General features: G+C 40.3%; 1 protein-coding gene across 1 annotated transcript; it reads left to right on the plus strand.

The window, feature by feature from the left end:
- Positions 1 to 478: 478 nt before the first annotated feature.
- Positions 479 to 25,136, plus strand: LOC121952814 (constitutive coactivator of PPAR-gamma-like protein 1). The gene is made up of 17 exons (XM_042499658.1): positions 479 to 1,248; positions 3,234 to 3,480; positions 3,560 to 3,642; positions 7,993 to 8,121; positions 9,126 to 9,216; positions 10,812 to 10,900; positions 10,998 to 11,248; positions 13,830 to 13,923; positions 14,012 to 14,203; positions 14,437 to 14,608; positions 15,662 to 15,911; positions 16,065 to 16,179; positions 16,851 to 17,060; positions 20,291 to 20,489; positions 20,672 to 20,801; positions 21,547 to 21,643; positions 23,593 to 25,136. Exons 1-17 carry the CDS (start codon positions 775 to 777, stop codon positions 23,908 to 23,910), a joined length of 3,141 nt encoding a protein of 1,046 aa, XP_042355592.1. The 5' UTR covers positions 479 to 774; the 3' UTR covers positions 23,911 to 25,136.
- Positions 25,137 to 26,287: the final 1,151 nt, after the last annotated feature.

The raw sequence follows: 26,287 nt of genomic DNA on the forward strand, positions 1-26,287 counted from the left end.
AGTGAATTAAATAGAAAAAAACAACTATTCTCTCTTTTCCTGGGGAACTACTTGAACTCCTTGAGTCCAATTGGTTAAGATCACAGAACAACATCCAGTTATTACACTGACAATATTTGATTTGATTTGATTCCTTTTATTTGTCATCTTTATTATACACATCCATAAATTAAAATGAAATTACATTTCACCCTAAAAGACAAAACAAACAGACAGTAATAAATAGCAGAATAAAACAGGTTGACAAAAGTCATAAATAAGTAGATAAAAGTCACGAGATATCGATTACAATACATACAATAACGATATCGTTTATTTTTGTCCAGCAAACTTAAATATTTTCTTTCTCACAAGCAGTGTTTCAGAAAGTTTTGTCTTTGGCTGAGTGAAATGAACTGCGGAAGTAATCAGCACTGAACCATCTTGTGCTTCCTCGCGTGCCTACGTGGGCGCCTGTGCGTCATGTCGTCACGTACTCCACTCTCTCTCCCTCTCACTCCGGACAGATTCACAACCCCAGACATGGCTCCGTGAACCAACACATGGCCGCCAGCAGCCATGAACCAACATGACCAACAACTCACCAAAAACTGACTATGCCTAAACAGCAGCCTTAATTCGTTTCTATCGAAATTATTCCAACTCCTGCAGTATCCGCTGCTACCGGCCGGCTGTCACTCACTGTCGGGGGGAGAGGAGCACAGCACCCCCTTCGGTTTAATTTCCTCCGATATTTCGCTTTGAAGTTTCCGCCTCTTCTAACAGACGCTCAACATGGGTGTCCAGGGTTTCCAAGAGTACATTGAAAAGCACTGCCCCAGCGCTGTGGTGCCGGTGGAGCTCCAGAAGCTGGCCCGGGGGAGTATGGTCGGAGGTGGCCGGCAGAGACCCCCTCAGAGTCCGCTGAGACTGCTGGTGGACGCCGAGAACTGCCTGCACCGGCTCTACGGAGGCTTCTACACCGACTGGGTCAGCGGGGGCCAGTGGAACCACATGCTGGGCTACCTGGCAGCCCTCTCCAAGGCCTGCTTCAACGGCAACATTGAGCTCCTGGTGTGCTTCAATGGCGCCCTGGAGAAAGGCCGTCTTCACGAGTGGGTCAAGCGGCAGGTGAACGAGAGGCAGACCGCCCAGCAGATCATCAGCCACGTCCAGAACAAGGGCACCCCGCCGCCGAAAGTCTGGTTCCTTCCTCCCGTGTGCATGGCCCATTGCATCCGACTGGCGCTCCTCAGGTTCCGCGTCGGGGTGAGTGAAAACTCGGCCTGAAAATGCCTGTTGAGCAGAGCCACTCTCTGGAGTACCGACGGGCATACATTAGCAGGCTCTCTGGTTAGCCTGCTAGCTGCCCACCATGTCATCTCTGCCAACTTCACCCATGATAAAAGCTGTTAGCGCCCAAGTGAACCAGCGAGCCTCTGGGGGTGTTGGCAGTGGGGTGGGTGGCCTGCTTGTTAATACTTAACTCATTGTGATTTGGTGACATTACCTCAGACTATAAATGCATGTGATCAACATTGTAATGAGGTTTGATCATCAATCAAAGGTGAGGTGTTAAAAATCCAAGCAGAGAGAAAACACCTGACTTGTTATGCATCTTATTCTCTAATTTTTGGTTGTTTTGTGTTTCTTTGTAGTCATTTTGTGTCTTGTTGAGGTCATTTTTGTCTATTTTTGTCTGTTTGGTTGTTTTGCCCCTTTTTGTAGTTATTTTGTATCACTTTGAAGTTCCTATTTATCTCTTTGAGGCCATTTTAAATCACTTCTTTAATCACTTTAATCACTCTAGTCAGTACCTAGTAATTTGACTGACTTTTTGCAGATGAGTGCCAGGGGTCCCCTTGACAATTTGGGTCCCTGAGTCTGTGCTTGGTAGGCTCCTTCAGTGAGCCATCCATCCATGTTCATAGTAGTGATTTGGCAACTGTTTTTATAGACTGGTTGGACAAAACATTTGACAGTATCCTCCTTAGCTTTGAGAATTTGTGATAGTCATCTGTCGCTATTTTCTGACATTTTATAGACCCAAAAGAATTATTGCACAATGCAATCGACAGATTAATTTATACTGCTAATAATGAGTTACAGCCCCTTAAAAGTTAAATATGCATGAATACCTCAGTATTTAATTTCATACACATTTTAGTTGTGTATCTACAGTGCTAGAGTATGCAAAAACGGTTGAAGTGCTCCTCATTGTGCATGCAGCGATTTAGAGCTGCTATCACACATTTCAACCAGTTTAAAGGGAAATGATGTGTTCACTTTGCACACATTGCATGTGAAAATTAGGGATGCTCTGATCTGCCATATTGGTACAGGGTTGGAATGGATTAGATACTGGGCAGATGCCTGATCTGCAAACGGGTATAGACCGATCCTCACTAAATATAATTTCTTTTATCAATATCATTTAAAGGTCCAGTGTGTAAGATTTTGGGAGATTTAGTAGCATCTAGTAGTGAGGAGCTCAGATTGCAACCAGTTGAAACTTTTCCCAGTTAAAATTTCCTCGGTGTTCATTGTTCAGGAGGTTTTTATGGGGAGCTGAATTATCCACAGTGGTCTCTTTCTCTCTAAAACAAACGGACCAGGTGATTAAAATGGGTAACGATTCTTTATTTTCCAGTGATTAAACACTAAAAAAACCAAAGCCATTTATGCTAATTTATTCCTCTTAATCCTACACACTGGACCTTTAAATGTTGTGTTTCTGCTGTCAGTAACATTCATTAACTGGAGGCATGGCAGCCACCGTCATGTTACCGTACGTTAGAATGGTCCTAACAAGTTCCATGCAGTACACATTTCATTTTCAGTTCAATTTCAGTTCAATTTCGGACCATCTAAGCAGATTTTTCAGGGTAAAGTTGGATCACTGTTAACTAAGTCAAAATGTGGATCAGGAGCTATCATTTTACTGGTTACACAAGATGATGTATCAATGCTAAATACAGTGTCATAATTGACGTGGTGTTTTAAGGTCTTTTTTTTTGTCACATACTCTGGATGATATTTTAGATGCGAAGCCTATTATGTGCCTCTCGTTCTTTGAGTATCCAATCAGCTGTGTAGGGCTTATTCACTAAGAGCAGCTCAAACAAGACTGCACCTGGTTCATAATCCTGTTTCTGTTGCCTTTTCTCAAGTGCCTAACACTGCATGTCTATGTAAGAGGTTTATTTTGAGGCTTAACCGTCTAAATCCTAATTCTTGTCTCTGCCAATTCTCAGGTTGTCCAGAGCATCGAGGACCACCACCTGGAAGTGATAGCCTTATGTAGGGAGAACGGCTTCCACGGCCTGGTGGCCTACGACTCGGACTACGCTCTGTGCAACATCCCGTTTTACTTCAGTGCCCACGCCCTCAAACTCAGCCGCAACGGCAAAAGCCTCACCACCAGCCAGTACCTGATGCACGAAGTGGCTCGACAGTTGGATCTTAATCCAAATCGTTTTGTCCTTTTTGCATCACTTTTAGGTTGGTGAAAGGCCACTGGGCAGAATGTAAATAGAAGCGATGATTCAAATGACTAACTATGCTGTTGTGTGTGTTTTAGGAAACCACATACTGCCAGACGAAGACTTGGCTGCCTTTCACTGGAGCTTGCTCGGCCCAGAGCATCCATTAGCATCTTTGAAGGTAAAGATTTCAATCATTTCTTCATAATCACAAGACTGATAATCCAAAGCGATATGCCCTTTTTGCACAAAGATTGTGTGTGATTTTAGTCAGCATACCGGTATTGCGGAAGCAACAGAGTTAGATGGGCGTGATGTGTAACACAACAACGGTAGCCTTTAGTGTGACATGTAACGTACAGCAGCGTTTTACAAACAATAACAATGGCAAAACATGACATGACAATCATTTACATTTATTGTTAAATGTTAGCTGAACTCGTCCACTGCTTCAAGGGTAAGGAGCTTCTAGAACTCAATGTCTCCCCAATTTGTGGACATTTTTAGCACATTTAGCTCCTAACTGCTACTAGCTGCTTTTTAAATCTCGCACACAAAACACGTCGTCAAAATGTCTCACCTGTCCCATTCATGGTTCCGTCCTGCTGGCTGTCCCTTTTTTCACTCATGTCAGTTCTGCTACCTCCACCCCGTTTTGGTGTCATGTAGGGGTGCACTGCTCTGCTACTCCCAAGCATCTGTGTGTGTCCGTGTCACACATACACGCACACCTGCGCCGGTGCAGCGATTCCTGACCGTCTCCAGCGCCTCTAGTTTTGGCGCACTGTTTACTGTAGGAGACATCAGCTGATCAGTGAAAGTATCATTTGCCACTGGTGCGTTGCTAGCTGGCGTTACATGCATATGAAGGGAATATAATATTGACACATTGGCCTCATAATTTGAAACGAGACAGCAAACTCTTTTTGCTTCCGACATTGTCAACAACAGTGCTTTAGCTCCTCTTCTTCCCTTCTTACCTTTCACAATAAAAAGCCCCAGACTGAACAACACTGCATCACTGCTTACCAGAGGGAACTTAATCACATGCTAAGGCTGTGGCGATGAGCTTTTCCATAATTCTTTAAAAATTAATTTCATTTAAAATTTTACTCTGGCCTCTTTAAGTGTGTGTTCAGCATAATGAATTAGTATCTCAGTTAAATGCACAGAAACAAATGCAGGTCTAATGTGAAACAAAAAAAATGTATCATTTTGACCAGAAAAAAATATGCTCAGCCAGGGGATTTTTTTCATCAGCCGCCTGAGTCAAAAAGTTAATTTCGGACACTGCTCTCAGGGCTACTGTACTGAACATGATGGCTGCATTAGAGAACAGCAGCAATGGGTATGCTGGGGGTGGTGCCATTTGTTTAACAGGCGTTGATGGCTAATGTGAGTGCCTCCTCTGTAACTTGGTTTACAAATTGTAGATGGGGAATATGACTTGGCCTGAAAAGAAATTCAGCCAGTATATTTGATTTTTGCGTCAGTCGCTGCATTTAAAACAGTTTTAGCTTTCAAAGAGACTTCTATCTTTATACAGCAGCCCATCGCAAATTGAGGAGCCGATTCACAGAATGGCCTTTTGGGGTTTTTACTCTGTGCTAAAACACATAGTAAGAACTTGATTTCATCACATCAGTTAAATGCACAACATGTAATTTTCTGCCACTAATGGTCTGTTGTTCAAAACAATAACAAAAGACGGAGCATTTCCTTTAGTTTCTCTGGGTTTGTATTCCTTCGATGTTTATCGTTCAGGAGATTTTTACTGAGAGACAAATTATCCATTGAGGTTTCCTCCTCATAAACAAACTGACCTGGTGACTGAAACACATAAAAACACAGAATAAAGCAGTTTCATATTAAAAATGTGTGTTTTTCCAATGCTGTTTTTTCTCAATGCAGAGGAGCTGCTAGCCCAGCTCTTGCTAATGTACACTCAGTTTTTGCTCTGATAACTTAAGATCCAGACGTTCAGGAGGGTTTAGCTGTTTTTTTTTCTAACAGGCAATGTCTGACAGACTGTGGCAGACAGCCACAACACAAAAGCAAGCACAAAAGGGATGTGAAGCCACTGACGGACAACAGCGACCAAATGACACAGACTGTGACCTCGATTACAATGAGAGATTTCACTGGGTTTGAAAGTTGTATGAAACATTTTTGGATAAAATCAGTACACAAGTCAAAACATAGATTCACAAAAGGGGTTTGGTTGGGGTTTTTTTGTTGTTTTTTTTTTTTTATTAGAAAAGTCACATATTATATCTTTAAGGAGGTGTTTTTAGGCATGGACATCTTTTTCTTTGCTAATTCCTACTGAGCTTTGAACACAAACGATTTTAGCTGCTTTTTCGCCAAAGTTGTACAAAAAGAGAACGAGATGAGCTGAACCACCAGCTGCCACCAAGCAGCACTTCATAATTTGGCAGAATTTTTATGCAGGGCCAATGCAGCACAGGTTACAGAAATAGGATATTCATGGATCGGTGAATGGTTGAGTCAAACAGTTGTATGACAGCAGTGCCAGATAGTTTTAGGGCACGCTGTGTAAGTGCTTCAGCTGTTAGTTTTGAAATGACTCGCTGTGATTAAACAGAAGGCCATCTGGTTCACATGTGCAGCCTGACGGAGGCTGAACTGCCCACCACACTGACACAGTACATTCCACTGCTGAATGACACTCTGCAGGACCGACATCACTGGTTTCTACTCTCTTTTCCGTGCACCTACCAGAGCAACCAGTCAGGCTTTCAAAAAGTGATAAAGATAAAAAAAATCTCATGCATATAAGTGTTGTATTACTGCAAAATGGCATGACATTTTTAAAACGAAATGACCAAAGGAATGTGGAAGCTACTGCTGGTGTGACTACTAATATATGTTTAACCATTTTTAAAAATATAATCAAACAAATGTTTATTTATGGTTGCTTTGTCGGTATTTAACACTTTGAACTCTGGAACGACATCATTGTTTTTGTGCTGCTTTCAGACGCCCTTCACAAGTATTTCAACCTTTGAACCCCTGAATACATTTCTTTCAAAAATATGTGAAAAAAGGGCGATGAGCAACTTGGTAAGGAATTGGTAGATTTAGGAAATTATTATTTTTTTAAAGCTATGGAAAAATGGGTGTTAAAAACTATATTAACTTAAAATATTTAATAATATTATGTTACAGTATTATTAGAATATTTTAAGCACCTTCTTAAGTGTTGTTTGATATGTTTTTTTTTTTTAAATTTTTTTAATTCCTTTTCTTTTTTTGTTTGTTTTAAGTAATTTGAAGCTAATGTTCTTGTGCTTTTTACTGATTTCTTGCTAATTTCTTCTTTGGTTGCTCATTGACTTTTTTGAAGGACATTTTTTAAACCCATTTACACGTCAAATTCAGAAATGATAAAATTGTATTCAAACTGAAGTAAGTATTAAAGCTTATATATAAAGCATCTCGTTCTGCAGCTGCTGTTACACGCACAGTTGTTTATCTCACTCTGTTTAAGAGCTGAGGAGGCAATGTGAATTTATTGCTGCTTATTTTCTGTCATTTAGCCAATCGCACCTGCCGAGCCAATTGCGGCTTTGGATACTCTGTTAAGATACTCAGAAACATCTGGAAAGTAACCAGAGAGCTGCAGAGAAAAACAAATGGTTATTATGAAATTCTGGCTCACTGGCAAGAATGTGGCCAGAACACTTACAGGCAGTAAAATAAAAAGTAAATTTTACAAGTTCTAATTCTGCCTCCCTGCTTAATTGTTTAGTTATGTCTTGTTATCTGCCAAACATATATTAAAACTCTCATTTTTGAATATTCTATATTAAAATCTGTATTTGTTCTGTTCCTGGTAAACATCAAAATATTTCAGATGATTCGTTTTCCAAAAGACTGCAGATGTGAATCTTACACTACATGTTCCCGCTATCCTCTGCCTCTTGATGTAACAATGGGTATGAGAGGAGATTTTGCAATCTGCAGCTTTTGAATTATGGATCAACGTCAGGTTCATTCAATAGCCATGGTGATGTGTTTTAAATTCACTACCGCTATGATACGAGCCTCAGACCGGCTTTCTCTCCATGGCAATGTCGACCGAGGCTCATGGGTGTTGTAGTATATTTAGACGCGTCTCCTCCTGAAAGCTCTTTTAATGCCTATTCAGAGACTGATGATTGTGTGATGTAGATGGATGGGTGTGTCTATAACAGTCTGATCAAAGTTTCTGATGCATGGAAAATTAAGAATTTTTAACATGAACATTACCTTGATCAAAACCGGCACATATTTTTTCTGTTCTGTTAAAACCAGAGTTGACATGTAAGAGACTGGTAACAGAGCTGTACTTGAGATTATCTGTTTTTCTCTGCACAGTCTGTGTAATGTGCCAAACCACAGACAAAATAACACATTTTAAACAGTAACAGGATGTTGCTGGACACACTGACATAAAGGTTCATTTGAATTTGTCCCCTCAAGTGGTCTGCGTGGTTGACCCTTTGTGAACTCTGTTATCCTTCCTCAGGTGCGTGCCCACCAGCTTGTGCTCCCACCCTGTGACGTTGTTATCAAGGCTGTGGCCGACTATGTCCGCACCATCCCAGACATCACTGACCTGGAGGCCATTGCTAAAGACATCTTCAAGCATTCACAGGTACGTAAAGAAGAGAAGCGTTGATGTGTTGCAATAGTATTAACACTCATTGCTGTCTACTTGAAAGGCAACGGATATAATGCAGATTGATCACATATTCAATGAAATTCACGTTCAAAACATGTTTGTCGCGGTGCAAAGCACTGAGGAGAATCCTTCGAAATATTAGATTCAACAAGGTGAGTGAAACCCACTGCATCTGAAATGAGCTCTTGTAGACTGCAGAATATAAACATTTACAGCGCTGCAGAAGAATTTTACTCAGCGGGGAAAAAAATCCTAATTTAAGGCTGGTTTGAACTTTTACATTTTTATCTTGTTTCATAAAGCACCTCTAAGAAGCTTTTTTATTTTTAAAGCGTCCATGTAGTGGTGCTGATTGTGATCTTATTAGTTTAATTGTAATTTTACACCTCTACATTGATTTATTAAAAAAAGCTTTCAGTGACAGCTACCTTTCTCAAGACATATTAAACAATCATAAAATGACACAGTGCTTTAATACAGCCTGTAATTGCGTGATAGTCCACAGCTGTGGTGGACGGGTGTCCACGGTCACTCACAACAAGAAATTGTTTAAAGTCAATGGTTAATATATTGTAGACATAAACCATTTATACAATACACAAATACGTTTCCCATAACCCTAGATTCATCCATATAAATACACAAAATATATAGACACACAAAAAACACAATTTTTTGAATTGACACTTCAGAGCTCTTGCAACTCACATCTGAGTCATGACCTATACTTTAATTTAGCAGCATCAGTTTTGCTCCCTCAGCTTTTTTAGCGAATTGTGGAAGTGAGAAATGTATTGCCACAGATTCCACAGATAACTTCAAAATGTGCTGCTCTGAAAAGAGGAAAAACTGATATCGTAGCCTGATCACACTCTCCAGAGAATATTCATGCATCATATATTCTTATGTGGACACATATTTCAGCTAATCCCTGACTGCTCTGTGTGTATTCATTTTATTTCATGTTTTTCTTTCAGACGTGCACTGATGACAAAGTCATCCGCTTCAAGAAGGCAGTGGAGTACTACTCAGTGGCCAGCAAACCCCCTCACTTCGCTCCACAGTTAGGTGGGTTTCTGTCTAGTGATGCTGGAGGGTCTTGCGGTTGAATTATGTTGGTAGGGTTAATCAGCAGCTTTGTATTTTTTGTATTAAGAGTGGCTAAGGGTCTCTAGTTTGGTCTTTATTGACCTGGATATTACATATCTTAGATATTTGTGAGGAATAAGAAACACAGACACATTTATCAGATCCTTTTTGTTGAAAAAGGGCATCAGATGCTCCACTTTCTTCAATAAAGTGCCCAAGTTTTCCTTTAAGGCTCATTTTGCTCAACACTAGAAACATATACAAAGACAGACAGGGCCTCTGTTCTTACTCTGTGTACTTTTGTCCATATTTGTACACATTGTACACAAGCTTACGAATATGGATGAAATGGAGCAGTACCACTGGAAATTGTGGAGGCAGATTAGCAAGGTTCAAGTGAGACACAGTTGTAGGACACTACGAAGACATTTTAAAAAATGGCAGAACATAAAAAATCTGTACATACAGTGAAAAGATATTTACGTTCACATGTTGCAATGTATTTAATGGCATCACAGACCAAAACTGTCTACAACGCTGCCTCAGTTAAAAGGCACATTATTAGGACCTCCTCCACAGTCGCATCGTTTGTTGTATTCTGAAACTTTTGCCTTTATTCTCTAGTGGGATCTATTGGCTGTATCTGTGCCATCACAAAGGATGCATGGAGGTATGAGGACAGTGACGTTTAAAATACTTGAAACTTGCACATCTGTTTTTGCACATAAAGGGAGTATAAATGAGCCCTTAGACTGCTGGTCATGCCCACGCGTAAAGGCTACAGCAAACGTAGCTTTCTTACTCGTCGAACACAGTTGTAAGTCATTTCTTTGTGGCTGCATTTTGGTGCACACGTGCCAGAGGCCTCGCTTACACTAACACCTGTGCTTTTCCTTCTATGACAGATAAAAATGTGTGCATGTGACAGAAATGTGTGTACTTCTCCTAGATATCATGATTTCAGGCAAACACAGGATTCAGAATCACAGATATGCAGAGTGATGATGCAGAGTTTTCTGTTGAAGCGCTTTACATTCAGAAAAGCTTGAGAGAGTAGCTTTTCTGCTTGTAGTTGATTTCAGTTGGTCCTGACCCAGGGGGAAAAAAAGATACGTTAAATTCAGTTCTGGTCCATTACTGTTCACTCTTGACTTTTTACAAGCAAACCAAGAGGAGTAAACATAAAGTTAAACAGACTGACAGGCGACTTGTTCGTTAGACAGTTTGGGCGATTGTCTTCCTGCATCATCAGGATGATTCTGTATGATTGTTATAACCTCGCTAAAATAACAAAGTTTAAGGTGGCGTAAGATTTTTACAATATAAAATGCCGGCATTTGTTTTCGGAGGCAAGACTTGTGTGTGTGTGTGTTTTTGTGTAGAAAAGTACCGTCAGTGACACTTTTCCAAAGTGAAAAAGTCATGGAAAGTTCTGAAATTTTGTCCCTGAAAATGTGTGGGAACCCTGCAGGTACCGCCCATGAACTTGTCCTCATTAATAGTTACAGCTCTGTGCTGCAGGTCCAGACTCTCCAGTCTGTATGCTGATAATTTTCTGTCTGTTTGTTTCACAGTTAGACCAAAACCAATGGGAATGACTGCTGCAGTGCCGTTTCCGAAAATGCTCAACATTCCACAGGCGCCGCTGCCTGTAAAACCCGGGGTAAGCCTGCGAGGTCCACTGTGCTCAACAGTAAAGTACTGCAGGTGCTTCAGCTTCATGAGAATTACACGTGCATGTTTCTCCTCATTGTCTTCAGGTCCAGCACTCGTACCCGGAGCCTCTGGTGGAGCGCAGCCTGGCTCTGGACTCGGTGGAGAAAGGCCTCACGGAGCAAAACAGCTTCAGCAACATTCCTCATGAAGGGAAGCACACACCGCTGTATGAGAGGTCCTCTCCCATCAACCCGGGCCAGGCCGGCAGCCCCAACCACACAGAGGCTGCTTTCTTCAACGCCTCCTCCACATCCTCCTCCTCAGAGAATGAAGAGAGCTCAGGCACAACTGCCAAGTGAGTTCAACACAACACTCACTCTCTGTGACTGTCTCCAGTCAGGGTCAAACTCCTGAGCTGTTAGAGATCATCAGTCTGTCATCGTCCCACAGGTAGTCATATCCTGTCTTTTCCAGGGACAGGGACAATTTTGTCACCAGTGAAAATCCTTTACAACCCCAATTCCTAAAGAGTTTGGGCGCTGGGAAAAGTCTAAATAAAAACATAATTCAATGATTTGGCTCTGTACAAAGACAAGATACTGCACATCCAGGATTTGGATGTATATTTACAAAAATCAGTTTAAATGTCAAATATCTTTTCTGATGTACTATATTAAATTAATATAGGTCAAAAAATATTCGCAAATCATTGCACTCTGTTTTTATTTACGGTTTCCAGTTTTTTTTAAATTGGGGTTGTACCATGCTTTCAGTCCATATAACCTTATTTATTACAGCAGTTTCATCCTATTTGTGATCACCATGCTTAACAGGAACAACATATACATTGTGGTGTAGTTTTGTCTCTTCATTTCCGGTTAGTATTTTGTCTGGAAATAGTTAACAGAAATGTTAACACTTAAAACGGCCATTAAAGCACTGCAAGAGATTTTATCTTGTTAAAGTGCCTGTAAGGTAATGGTTATTTCTTGCAGCAAATTTCCTCAGCTAATTCTTGGTGAAATAGCTTTGTAGCACACAATAATTTCACTTCAGCGTTGTAGCTAGTCTCCACATTTGAAAACATGTTCTATAGTCTTGATTTTAGCAGTTGTCTCTGTAAACACTGATCTCCAGATGACATGCACAGTTTGTTTATACTAACAAACACTGATATGAATCCTTTGTTTGGTTGAGTCCTATCAACAGAGGAGGAGAGCATCTTGTAGCATCGTGCTAATGGTCCTGATCATGCTTCTTCTCATGCAGCAGCTTACAGGGTCCGATGGCACCATGTCTGTGCCTTATGCATCAGTTCTTAAAACCAAGCTTAGCTGCTACAGATAAGATTGAGAAGTTGATGGCAGAAATGTGAGGTCGTAAAGAGTTCACCTCTCATTTGGTTGAATAAACCACATGACACCGCCTCACTTTTGTAAATGGAGATTTGTTTTGACTAAAACACAAGCATCAGTGACATGGGCTTGTACTAGAAAACTGAATTTGTTTTTTATCCAGACCTGTGTTTGACCCTGCCCAGCTGTCCCCTTCAGGGGCTCTGTAACCTGTAGCATCTGTAGTGTTAATCCTATTGACAGAAACAATATATTTCACACAATCTTCTTCTTTGTCAAACCGTGGTGCATGCATTAACCCCAATGCAATACACTGCCAATGGAGATTTGGGTATGTTTGGTAAGTGGCAGCTAATGTAGCCTCAATCAGATGAGCAGTGTCTGGTAAGCTTATTCTTTATTACTCCACACCTCCAGATTTCTTTTATTTTTAAACTCATAGTCTTCCAGCTGACATCACTTGAGGCCATTTATTTGTGAAGTAGTTGTGTTAATGTTAAGTTATTTCAACATTCTCCTATTGTCCTATTGCTGAGATTCAACTGCTTGGCTATTAACATTTCCATCTGAAAGGGCCAAGTTATGTTCAGAGTCATTTTTATGATTCAAATGGTAGTTTATGGATGAGGGTATTATGAATAGGCTGCTTTCCGTTATGTTGTGGAAACTCTGCGAACACCCCGAAGCCACATCACATGGTGCCACATACGGGTTAAAACTCGTGTGGCTGAAACTCTGAACAATGAAACATAGAACAGGAACATATAAGTATTCTGTGCAAGTGCCGTCTGTCATACAGCTAGATTTTTACAGAAAAAGCCTCGAAAAATGATCCCTAGAAAAATAGGGAAGCCTTTCCACTCTGCACTTAACTCTGTTAATGCTCTTTTTTGTTTTCTGGAGCATGTGTTGGTGTTTGCCCCCACAGATTTTAAGTAAAATTGCTGTGACTCTTTATTTATGGCTCAAGTGTGAAGCTACATTCACAGATGCAATGGTGGCTGACACGGTTCTGTTCCTCTGGTCATCTGTGAATGAAAAGCTAATGGCATTTTTTGCCACATAATATTTGGCTATTATAATTTAGAAAATCATAACACTGATTCTCTTAGAGAGAAAAACATCTACTGCTTATAGTTTGTTGGGATGGATTCTAGTGAGTCCTTCCAGCCTTTTCTGTTCAGGATGCTCTTTTTGTTGATGTTTCATTCCCCTGCCTCCTGTGGATTAAGATATGGCCATTGTAATATAATCTGGGACAAACAGTGTCACTTTCAGATGACACAACAATTGGATGTGTTTTGTGTCACTGTCCATCTTTGTCTTTTTAGATTGTAAGACAAGTGTAGATTTATATAGTGTCAAGTCTGACAGTAATGATCAGAAGAAAGAGAGGTTGGCGAGCTCTTGAAGGCCGTCAAGCTGCTGCCACCTGTTGATACGAGAAAGGGACAGTGATTTCATTGTAATTATTTTTATTTTCTGTATGAACACATCAAGTTCACATCAAGTATTTATGGACGATTGCCAGTCAAAGGTGATCAATGGTTTGTCTTCACTCTCTGTTTGCTGTTTCTTTAGTCATGTTAGTGACCATAAGGGAGGCTGGGACGGAGACGGACAGACTCCACATTCTGAAAACACACCAGAGGGAGAGCTGGGGGACCAAATAAAAGTGAGTAAGACAACAGGAACACTCAAAACCTGATAAGAGGTCTCTCTACATGACTCAAGTGAAAATGCTGTGTCTTGTCTGTCCTCAGGCTGACCTCTGTGTGACCCCCACTGTGAGCCTGAATGTCCAGATCCCCTCCTTGCTCTCCATGCCCACCAGGAACCACATGGACATCACCATCCCGCCTCTCCCTGCCGTGGCCCCCGAGGTCCTGCGGGTGGCCGAGCACAGACACAAGAAGGGCCTTATGTACCCCTACATCTACCACACTCTCACCAAGGTCAGACTCATCCTGATTATGTGTGGGTTGAAGCTGCTCCTAGCTTTTATTTTTGTCTTTTCTTCCTATTTATGTTCATGTAAAATTAAAGAAAATACCCCCACAAAGCACAAGTATGAACATGTCTAAACAAAAGTGATGCTCGTCCCACACAGACACCATATTAGTGAGTGGAAGCTGAAGTATCTATTTGTGGCATTGTGCAGCATTTAGGTAACAGTGTATCTTTGCAGGGAGAGATTAAGCTGTCTGTCACCATTGAAGATGAAGCTAACAAAGACCTGCCTTCAGCAGTGCAGCTGTTTCGGCCTATCCGTCAATATGTTTACGGAGTGCTCTTCAGCCTGGCCGAGGCCAGGAAGAAGGCTGAGAGACTCGCCATGAGGAAGAACTGCCTCCCTGAATGTGAGTCCTGTGGTTAGAAAGCTCCTTTATGTCACTCTGAAATCCTGCACTGAGGTTTTTTGGGCCACAACAAGGGTCTCAGAGCAGGAAGTCCTAACTAGCAAAGAATTCTCCTCAGAAATTTTACTATCAGTTCTATCAACTTTCTCAATTAAGGAAATCAATTCAAATAAGTGAGTGAGGTTTCCAAATTATGGTCGAGTTGGGGGAGAATCTAATTGCTGATCTACTGTATGAATACACAGATTTACAGTAATCTGGTACTGCGGGGCATGTGAACACAGAGTATGCAGGATTCAGAAGAAAGCACATGATAACACAGTAAAATAAAAAATACAGCTTTTTAACACTGATGATTCGAGTCTTTTACTCCTACAGCTCTTCAAGTGTTCTCACCGTTCAGTGTAAAGATATTGGAAAACAAGCTGCAATATTAGTGGGGATGCACCAATTGTGAAATTGTTTAAAATAACAGTTTGGCCAATACCGGTACCAGTACTTTTTTGTTGTTATGCCTCCGTGCCAGTGATAGCCGAGGCCGGAGGCATTATTTTTTTTTTTTTGGTTGTCTGTCTCTTACATACATCTGTCCGTCCGGCACATTCTTGTGAACCCAAAATCTCAAGAACGCCTGGACGGATTGTTGTTCACCACGTAGAATTATCAGGGAAACAATAGGATGTGTCAATAGTGAGTTTACTGTGTCCTTTCATCCCGAAGGCATCCTGGGGGAGATCTCTGTTTGTCCGAAACACATTTTCTATTGTGCCCGGGAAAACAGGATGAAGTTGGTCTTGAGCACTGGTTTTAGGCTGCGCAAAATTGATGTGACACAACAGAAAAACATCGGCCACCGCTGTCAGCAAATGTCCTCTTATATTTATGATAGGCTAGCGACAGTCATAAAGGCTGATTCCAATATATAACTGATAAATTGGTGCATCCCTCAAATGTCCTCACTGTGACATCCCCACTTGCAGCACAATTTGTAAAACAGAACCTGGGACGCTTGCTAAGTCCAAACCCTGGTCTCTCTCAAACGTTGTCTCCCAGATACGCACGTCATGGTGAAAGAGTGGGCCGCCTACAAAGGCAAGTCTCCCCACACCCCAGAGCTGGTGGAGGCTCTGCCTTTCAGGGAGTGGACCTGTCCCAACCTGAAGAAGCTGTGGCTGGGAAAGGCCGTGGAGGACAAGAATCGTAGGATGAGAGCGTTCCTGGCCTGCATGCGCTCCGACACTCCGGCCATGCTGAACCCTGCCAACGTCCCCACGCCCCTCATGGTGCTCTGCTGTGTGCTGCGGTGAGTACACTGCTGGAATTTACACACATAATGAGTGTAGGTGTCACTGTTTGGGTGAGAAGTCCAGTGTGAAGTAAACTGAAAGGAAATGAGGAGTTCTGCAGACAGTTGTTGGTGTTTATAACACTGTTAACTTTCTGTGTTTTGCTTCAGGTTTATGTTACATTGGCCAGGAGTAAGAATTTTGCGTCGTAATGAACTTGACGCGTTCCTAGCCCAAGCACTTTCTCCTAAACTTTATGAGCCTGACCAGCTGCAGGAACTGAAGGTGATTGTGTAGTGTTTATGATATGAGGAGTGTCTGAGAAACGCACACGAGTGATGAACGTCCTGACCATAGTCAGCCATCCAGTCAGTCACTTACTGTGGTCTGTACATATTTAACGGCTCTAATTGTCAATTTGATTACAAGAATCCTGTTAGGTCATGTTGTTGTGTTTCTCTGGACACTCCTCATAATCTACAGACTAAACAACCTCCTCGACAAAACGCTGTTTTGTACGAGCATGTTGTCCCTGAAGCCGTAGCTTTGCACTAAAATGATCTTTGTAGAGCTTTGAGGGACTCAGAGGGGTTCTTGTGTCAATGTGTGGATGGTTTCTCAACTCCGTATCTCAGACCGAGCTGTCTTCTCATTTGGCCTTCACGTAAACCATCCACACAAGCTTTGGTCCTTGTGGTCTGTCTGTGTGTATCTCTGTCTGCTCTCCGCTGTGCCAGAACATCCAGGTTGTGTGTGCTGGCTTTTTGTGTTGGCTGGATTAGGTTGTGTTACCGCTGTATTTTGGCAGCCGGGAGTGAATGGGCTGCTTTCGCTTGCTCTGTGCGTTGCTTTGCACTTTATGAATCTGAATGCTCAGTGCGGATGTTGATGGAACATACTGTCTGTTTGTCTTTGCATGTTGATATTTTTTAAGTCTGGATGTTTCTCTTCTGCAGATCGACAACCTGGACCCTCGAGGAGTCCAGCTGGCCGCTCTGTTCATGAGCGGAGTGGACATGGCTCTGTTTGCCAACGATGCGTGCGGCCAGCCTATTCCCTGGGAGCACTGCTGTCCCTGGATGTACTTTGACGGCAAGCTGCTTCAGAGTAAACTCATCAGGGCCAACAGGGAGAAGGCCCAGCTCATTGACCTCTGTGACGGTCAGGTAGCGTCATCCACAACACACAAGTCAGCAAAACATTCTACAGCAAAGGCCCTAAATGTCTTCAGTTCACTTTTATAAATATTAGGCCCTAAAAGTCTTTTAAATCTATGAGGTTTCAATTTTTTGCCATCTTTTAATTTTTTTGTCACAATAAGTTTTGCTTTTCTGTGTGTAGGTCCACATTTCTCTTTCTACTAAATCTTTCTACTTGCACTCCCTATTTGGCAAAATGTAGATTTAACTCACTCTTATAACCATATTTATGCATAAATATGCACTACTTACCTTTATTCTTACCTGCAATTCTTAAATTAAAAAATATGTATATTTGTCCAAAATTCAGTCATAAATTTGGTTAAAATGATCTTGAAAGCAATTAAATTAAGTGTGTGATAACTGTTGACACCCAGTTTTTGCCCACGTCTACAGGCAGAGGGTTTATTAGCTGTCCCAGATGAACACAAACTCAAAGATGCCGTAAACAGCATGCTGTTAGAACCACTGCCTCCCGCATCTCTCTCTTACTATACTGTGTCCTTTAAATGACCTTAGTTTTCTTTTGTTCAATCTAGATTTTTAGTTTTGTCTCCTAACCTCTTGTGGCTATTGCTGGCTGTGCTAAAAATAAGTCAGTCTTCTTCCTGATTGCTCTATACAGCCTGCTATATTTCTAAAACCTGGAGTTCATATCACCTGACATCACTTCATCCAACACAGATATAGGATATAAAGCTGCTACAGAGGTGTTGAATGCAAACTTTTAGACCCAGCTCAATGAATGCCTAAGTTTCACTTTCATTTATCTGCTCCGTCTGTGCCCAGAGTACGCTTTGTGCTCCAAGAGTGTGGCTCCTTATGAGTGGTCTAGCTCCAAAAATATAAAATCAATTTGTGGCATTGGATGTATCGATCGTTGCAGGCCGCAACAAATAAATTAGTGTGTGTGAAACCCTGCTGTGAAAATATACACAGCCATCAACTGTATATTAGACTGGATAAACTCCCAGCAACCAGAACTGAGAACACAAATTCACCCCATGAAACCAAATAAGAAGTTTGTTTGTATTGAACACTGACTATCAATAATCCCAACTTCAATCAACACGTCAAAAAATATTAAACAAGCTCTGCAATGCACACAGCAAGAGAAAGGGACAGGTTACTGATGCAACAAGCTGTCACAGTGTAGGCAAATTATAAATGTATTTCAACCTTTTTTAATATGAATTAACCGCTACTATTAACCTCATTGCTAAACTCCACAAAGACTCCACAAAGAGCAAGATTTGCGGCCCCGCCTCTGATTGTTCTGTTTCCAGTTCTGCTTGAAATTCAGGCTGCACACAAATCTTTTAGTTTGTCCCCTGTAATAAACTCTGTGTTAGTTTTATCATGAAAAATCCTCCAAACAAACATTTATGACACGCTGTAGACCCGCACTGTCCAATTCTTCACAGAAAGGGGGGTCACTTCTAATTAGATCGTCGACTGTCAGTCACGCTTTAGAGGAAACTAAGAGGGTTTCATATGTGTAACCAAGCGGAAAAAATGGCCTAAATCTCTGTGTCTGAACCAGGAAATACAGATAATAACATTTAGCTAATGGAAGTATTATAGAAGCAATTTATAACACTCAGTGACTTTTCTGAGAGCTGATGGCAAACCCCATACATAATTAACACTTACAAAAACATTATTACTTATTACAAATTCATGATTCGTCTGAGTTTCCTGTTCTTTTAACTAAATAAGGATGAGACTTAAACACTGACAATAGGCTAATATTAATTGACACTTTGTAGCTGCTGAGCGCACTGGCTTACTAAAACATATGATTTTTTAACAATTCTGTATTAAAGCTTAAGTGCAGGACTTTTACATATACATAGCGGTCAGTTATATCAAGCCTTTGCCAAACGAGTGCTGATTAAGCCTTTTGTCACAAGTGAAAGCTCTTTGTATTTCACAGTATACCAGAGTTGTGTCTTTAGCAATTTTCCTGCACTAGCACACTATAAGTGATGCATTTTACTTTAGCCAGATAGAGCGAAATGTGGGCAGGAAGCCGGCAGAGAACGTAGTGATGGAGCAGCAGCTAGGAGTACGGTGGAAACTTTGGTAGAAAATCCTAAAAAGTGTTCAAGAAAACATTGTACAGTGGAGGGCTAGATAATAACGCAACCCAGCGCTCAGAGGGGGGATTTAAGTCAAAAGAGAGTGTTTCTGGGGGCAGGAGAGACTCCGTGAGTTCACCTGCAGGCATATTTTGAGTCAACAGTGTTTGTGTAATTGCTTTCACTGCCAGAAGGGGGAGACAAAAGTCTTGCACTCCAGCTTTAACCCTTTGAGACCTGGCTTGAATTCTTTCGAAACGTAGAAAGAAGGAAATGAGCAATTTAACATAAAATGACCCAAAAATTGGGAGGAAATTAGTAAAAAAAAAATTCTGAAAATAGCAACAAAACAAAAACAGGAAAAGACCTGCTAAAAATAAAATAATACATTTAAATAATATTAATGATAAATCTATACTTTCACCTCTTACCTGGTATTAAATACATAATTATAACCAAAGTAAGTATTGTGATTTTCTAATTTCTCTTTTGAGCTTATTTCCTTGTCACCTTTTACTATTTTTTTTTTTGCAGTTTGCAGGACATTTCGTGCCAACTTGCTGATTGCCTTTCCTCCCATGTTTTTGAAAGAAATCAAATTTGCTCACGTTTCAAAGATTTTAATGCTTGTAAAAGGCATCTGAATGCAGTACAAGAAAACTGATGTCAATCCAGGCTAGGGTTATCCATCTAGGGTTACATGGACTACAGTAATATTCCACACACAATAAAAACAAACAAGCAGGAATGCTCAGGAATACAACACCATGACACACAGATACATACAACTGTAGGAAAAAAATATCTTAAAGCTGCACTAAGCAAGCTAATCAATTTAATGGTCTTATCCTAATGTAAATCCAACATGCTGCCCTGTGCTGCCAACGTGAAACTCTGCAGGTTGACTATTTTTACAAAGGAAAAAAATGTTGCTGTGGACCCTTATAGGTGATATTTTTCGTTATAAGTTATAAGTGAGAAAATTGGGTAGAAAAATGGACATAATTTCTGGGTATTGAAGTCAAGCAGGTGTTAATATTGATAGCAGAGGTGGTTGTTAATGAGCAGAATAATGTGTTTGTTTACATTAGTTCTGATGCGATTCTCTCTCTTTAGACTGAGTTGGTTGCCAAGGTGGAGAAGATGCGTCAGAGCATCCTTGAAGGTCTCAACTTCACCCGGCCTCCTCATCCTCCTCCATTCCCCCCACCGCCTCTTCCACCTCCTCACGGGATGCCTTTCTACCCCCTCTCTGGCTCCTTTTACCCCCCACCCCCTATGATGCCTCCTCAGGGGAGAGACAGAGGGATGTCTGGTGAGTGCAGCCACTAATGGCAATGGGTCAAACCTTAAATCACTGTGGAAGACTTTGTGTTGCCTGTGCCGTGTGCCAGACCAGGTAACAGGATGTGAACTAAATCAGTTCAACAACCACAAGAGAATGGTCAAGTACAGTTTGACACACTTGCACGTTAACACTATCGTTTTTCCCACAAGGAATCTCGTCCCAGGGTGGGAAGCTGGAGATAGCCGGCACTGTGGTGGGTCAGTGGGCTGGCACTCGACGCACCCGAGGAAGAGGAGGCTTCCCTGTTCAGGTGGTGTCTGTTGGTGGACCAAATAGAGGGTGAGTACAGAAAGAAGATGAGATGTACTTTATTATCTTTTTCATGTCTCTGTGCCAGCGATCGCCATGGATGGTCACTGTTACCTCACAAAACATGTTTTCGCCAATAATGCAAGAATTCATACGCAAATTATGACAGTATTTCACACAAATGTTTAATAGGATGAGGTACTGAAGTGAAGACATTTTATAAAAGGTCAAAGGTCAGCTTCACTGTGGCATGATAACATTGATGCTGATATATGCACATATTTTTCAAGTCTCTCCAGTTGTGGAATTAACATAATATTTTGGCTACTCTCATCATAATGGCCCTTTGGCAGATACAGGCATAAATACAATGCTTTTAAAAATGCGATGCTTTTTCAAAATGTACACATCCACGGGGCAAAAATAAGAAAACTGCTTTATCTTTTGTTACATGTAAAATGCACCATATTAATTTTTAATGTAACATTTTTAAACAAATGTCAAATTCATCCTATTTTAACAGGCTTGGATGATGCTCTCCTTGAGACTGTCCTGAAAGGATTGGGGACAAATTTGACCTATTTTGAATAATTAGACTAAATAGCATCCAAATCTTATCTACCTGTACTAGTGGCATAAATGTTCATTCTGGGCCAATAATGATTGTTAAAGCCTTTATCTGTCGATACAGGTGATGTGTCAACATTATTGTGTCTATTTTTTCTGATGCTTTTTTTATTTTTAAATCATGTGGACATGTTTCTGTCTCCTGTAGTCGTCCCAGAGGTGTGATCTCCACACCTGTCATTAGGACGTTTGGTCGGGGAGGCAGGTACCACACTCGAGCCTTCAAGAGTCAGGTAGCATTCCTGGTAAGTCAGAGATCAATCACTCTCCACATGGGAAACACAGACCTTCACAATGTACTCAAAAGTAAAAACTTGTTACATCAAAACAATTTAAGACAGTGTCTTAATTTAGGATCCTAGTGGCCTGAGGGTAGAAGCTCTTCTCAGCCTTTCAGTGCTGGCCTGGTGGAAAAATTAGGGCTGGACCAGGAATATCCATAGCAAACTATCATGGAAATCTGGGTTTTGGGATTTCTTTAGAAAGTCACTGAAATCATTAGAAATGATCCTCTGCAAATCATAAATGTCCATTTTAAATTTAACAGTAGTCTCACCAAAAGTTCTCTGGACTGAAGGGCAGACATGTTTAGGTCCTGCTGGCCTGGAGGCATATATTGTGTGCGGACAACATTAACAAAATAACTGCATTAAGCTTACAATGTTGGAACTACACATCTAAGAGGGACCTCTTATGCTTTTCTGTATTTTGTGTCTTATTTATAGTGTTACAATGAAGGATGTTCATATTTAATGTGGCAAATGTTTCAAATAATGAGGTAAATGTATGTAAAGTAATTCCCTTGAGCAAAATGGTCAGGTTACTACGATAGTGAACACTCAGTTTTGTCAACTTTGGTTACAGTATGATGTTATAGTGGGCCAGATTTCTTTATATGGTTTTCCTCTCCAGGCACGCCACTGCAAGTGTTCATAATATTCAGCTTACACTGCTACATTAAGCTGCATGCTGACATCAGGGCTGTTGTACATTTCTCCCCAATTCATATTTCTGCTGGAACATGTTCAGTTGTTTTTAGAAGGTTCTATTTGTGTTTTTTTTATGATAGAAAGTGCAGCTTTTCTCTATTATATTCAGTCCCCAGCTGCAAGTACACTGCTACATGTAGCCACATGCTAACATCAGTAAAACATGGCATCTTGGTTGTTGATGTTAATTTCTCCCTGATATAAAATCATACTCTTGCTTGAACATGTTCAGTTGTGTTTAGAAGCTTTTATTGGTATTTTTTTTTAATGGTAGAAAGTGCCGCCATTCTACATTACAGTCATTCCCCCATAGGCACACTGCTGCATGTAGCTAATATAGGGAAATATGCAATCCTGGTTGCTGATACTATAATTGTTTTCCACAATTTCTGATCATATTTCTGCTGAAACATGTCCGATTGTGTTTAGAATCATGTATCGATGATTTGGCATGATATAACTCGGAGTCGTTCCCTGGCTGCAGTGATAATGCAGACTGATATGGAAGACCCGAAAACACTTACCAATCAGAGCGGACTGGGCTTTTTGGGGAGCTGGCTTAAAGAGGCAGGCGATAAAACAGAGCGTTTCAGACAAAGGGTGAATACAGGCGTTCCTGGACAGACAGTATAAGGAAAATAATGTGTTTTTTGACCTTTAAAGCATGTAAACATGTTCGAGTAGAAACCGTAAACACCTGAAAATAAGCGTTAAAGGTCCTCTTCAGTAGATCTAGACATATGGACTTGCTGATGAAATTTACATTTACATTTCTCAAAAATTGGAAAAAACAACCTCTATTATCCCTTTTTTAGGAATGTGGGATAATCACTTTAGTGGTGGTTAAGCTTCAACATAGACTGCATGTGCTTCACAAAGATCAAAATACAGCTGTTGCTCTTTTCACTGTTTAATTACAGAGCAGCAACACAATACAATACCATTGTTTGAGCATTCAGCACTGGATGAGTGGGAACTAAAGAGCCCCTCAACACTTCTCTGTGCTGTTTAAAACCCTTTTATTTCACTGCTAATTAACTTCTAAATTACTCTCCAGTCTGTTTGTTTGTTAGCAGGACTTTCAGCCCACACCTGTATTTTCTCCATGTTGCACATGACTTAAAGTACAACCCTCACAGTCACTGTTGAGGTGTAAATGTCTTCGGCATCCCTTTAAAATCCTTTTTGTCTGTTCTCTGCACCAGAATAAGCCTGCTCATAAGCCTGCTCATACATCTGGACATGATGCAGTGAAGGAGAGAAAGAAGGCCAAACCAGAGGAGAGGAAATCCTTCACTGCGCCATGCGACGGCTCGACCACGGAGAATGGCGTGGAGGACAAAGAGCCGGACCAGCTGAACGGAGATAAAGAGGAACGCAGGGCTCTCATCCAACCTGAAAGTGCCTTTAGCAGCGACTCCAAGACGTGCAATTCTAATCCTCACTTAAATGCACTAAATGTAGACAACGGCTGCCATAGAGATGAAGGTGTGGAGGCCGCTGTCTTAAAAAAAGAAGAGTAAGCTTATTTTTCTAGAGAGGGTGAAGGATGAATGATGGAACAGGGTTAGGAGATATGGAAAGCCTAAAGTCAATGTACCTTTTTCCTGTCAGACAAAGAAAAGAGATTCGGATCCCTCTCAGTAAACACAAAAAATGTGACACACTGCTAGTTTAAGGAGTTGTTCATCACCAAGATTTCTACATGTTTATGAGAATGATGTTTTTTCCTTTTCATTAGTGCATTAAAGCTCCAAGAAGCTTTAATTGGAAAATACTTTAGTTCTTATAGGTTGATACCCTGCGCCATGTCGCAATAGTACTGTTATCAGGTTTGTGTTGTCCGGTAACTGCTTAATGAAAACCAAACGTATAAATGAGGAAAAAAATGCAACACATCCGCCTGGGTCACCACTTTGGGTTATACTGAAGCAAATCTGTGCGTTAGTTCAGATGAGCTCTGTGTCATTTCACTCATTAAGCTGTAAGTAAGATTTCAAGAAAAAGCTCTAGAAATCAAACTCAACTCGAATCAGGCATAGAGCTGTAGTATTACCGCTTCATCAAAAAAAACCTTCTGCATGGTTCACAGTTTCAGAGGCGTGTGGTTATTATGCATGTCGTCCTTTTTCTTCCATCCTTACATTCGCAAACTAACGAATGGCTAATATCAGTGATGGCCCTTAAAACGTGTTAACTGTTAGTAACAATTTGTTCTGACCTTGATTCTTTTGTGACCTCTGTTGCATTTAACTAAAAAAAGAAAAAAAAACAGGAAGTTATCTACCCACTTTGAAATAGTGTATTCACACAATATTGTTCTCTGTTGCTGTTTTATGCATTAGTCAGATACCTGATAAAAAAAAATCACATAAAAAGCTTTGAAAATCACCTTTTGTAGCTGAAACGCGCTCGACACCTCCGATTAAGACTTTAGCTGTCAGCCAGTAATCAATTTTGAGATTTATTTTAGTGTTGTTTTTCAACTCATACTACACCAGAATAATCATTTAACAGTTTGACTTAATTTTCCTTTTCATGTTTCATTAGTAATCAGAGAAATGGTGTACCCCCCCACCCCCCACACCTTGCCAGAGCTAAATAGGTTACCTTCTATGTAAGTTGATCAGTTTCTTAACTCATGGTTTGTAAAAGAATGAACTGCTGTTGGGTTTGATTGAACACTGATGGATTGTGGCGTGGTGTATTTGAAGGCTACGATGCTTAATAAAACTCTATTCTTTTAGTACAAGTTGTTGGTTGTTTGTTTATTTATCCCTCGTCGTTCTGTAACAGCATGTAGGCATTAATATTTCACCTTTTCCTCGCTCACTGACGGACTGCATGTTTAAATCATTGCATTCATTTTTAAAAGCAGTAGAGTGAGCAAATCTGCTCTGAATGCAAAAAGGCCAAATAACAGAATCATAGCTTGTCAGGGTTTTTGCCTTGCAGAGATGGGAAGTGTATCTTAAAATGATTCTCTGATCTGAAAGACCATTTAAGACACGAGATACAAAAAAATACACCATGGCGTTACCTAGTTCAACTGATGATTTTACTACAGACAAACCAATCCCATCAATCCCCATTTTCCAGAGTTTCAGCCATATTAGACTAGCTGTAAGATTTATTTGACTAATAAATTAGTTAATTAAAAAAAAAGTTTCAGATTGCTTCTCCAATATTGGAATGTCTATGCAAATGAATGCAATAATGTGAAAGGATCCACTGGACTTGAATATTATTGTGAAACCATAAATGTGTGATCATTTCCCTGTAATGAATACAATCCCTTTAGAAGTGGTGTTGTCGGGATAAGAAGGCCAAATTCCCCCATAACAGAAATAACAGAAAATTTTAAATTATATATATATATATATAATTTAAAATTTCTGTTATATATATATATATATATATATATATATATATATATATATATACTGCCAGGTATTAAGATACTATATATTTGAGTGTAAATCCATGTCTTTGACTTAAATGTAAATTTTTCATTACATTTATTTGGATTTTTTAAAGTCTTTTTTCTTTTTTTATTAAAAAAAATTTCAATTTATTTGGATTTTAAAAAAAACAAAAAAAAAAAAACAGCAGTCAAAATTTTAAACATTCAGTCTAAAACCAGCCTCATAAGCTTACTCAGTCTTAAAAAGCCAACAATAATGTTACAGTGATGTAATGGAAGATTATAACATATATATGTCCAAATATTACAGATCCATAACCTCTTTGGTCTATGACCCAACCCCCCAAAAAGTAATCGAAAAGGCAAATCTTGTATTTTGCTATGTCGTGATTTGACAAAAATAACTAAACAATGAATAGCTCCTGTGATTACCATTAAAATGAAATGACATTGATCGATTGATTAATTAATTAATT

Source organism: Plectropomus leopardus, chromosome 2 (genome assembly GCF_008729295.1).
Source record: "Plectropomus leopardus isolate mb chromosome 2, YSFRI_Pleo_2.0, whole genome shotgun sequence".
NCBI lineage: Eukaryota > Metazoa > Chordata > Actinopteri > Perciformes > Serranidae > Plectropomus > Plectropomus leopardus.

Coding starts and splice junctions, on each gene's coding strand:
- LOC121952814 (XM_042499658.1), top strand. CDS start 775: ATGGGTGTCCAGGGTTTCCAAGAGTACATTGAAAAGCACTGCCCCAGC. Junction 14,609..15,661: donor GAAGAACTGCCTCCCTGAAT/GTGAGTCCTGTG, acceptor GTTGTCTCCCAG/ATACGCACGTCATGGTGAAA. Junction 20,490..20,671: donor GAGAGACAGAGGGATGTCTG/GTGAGTGCAGCC, acceptor TTTTCCCACAAG/GAATCTCGTCCCAGGGTGGG.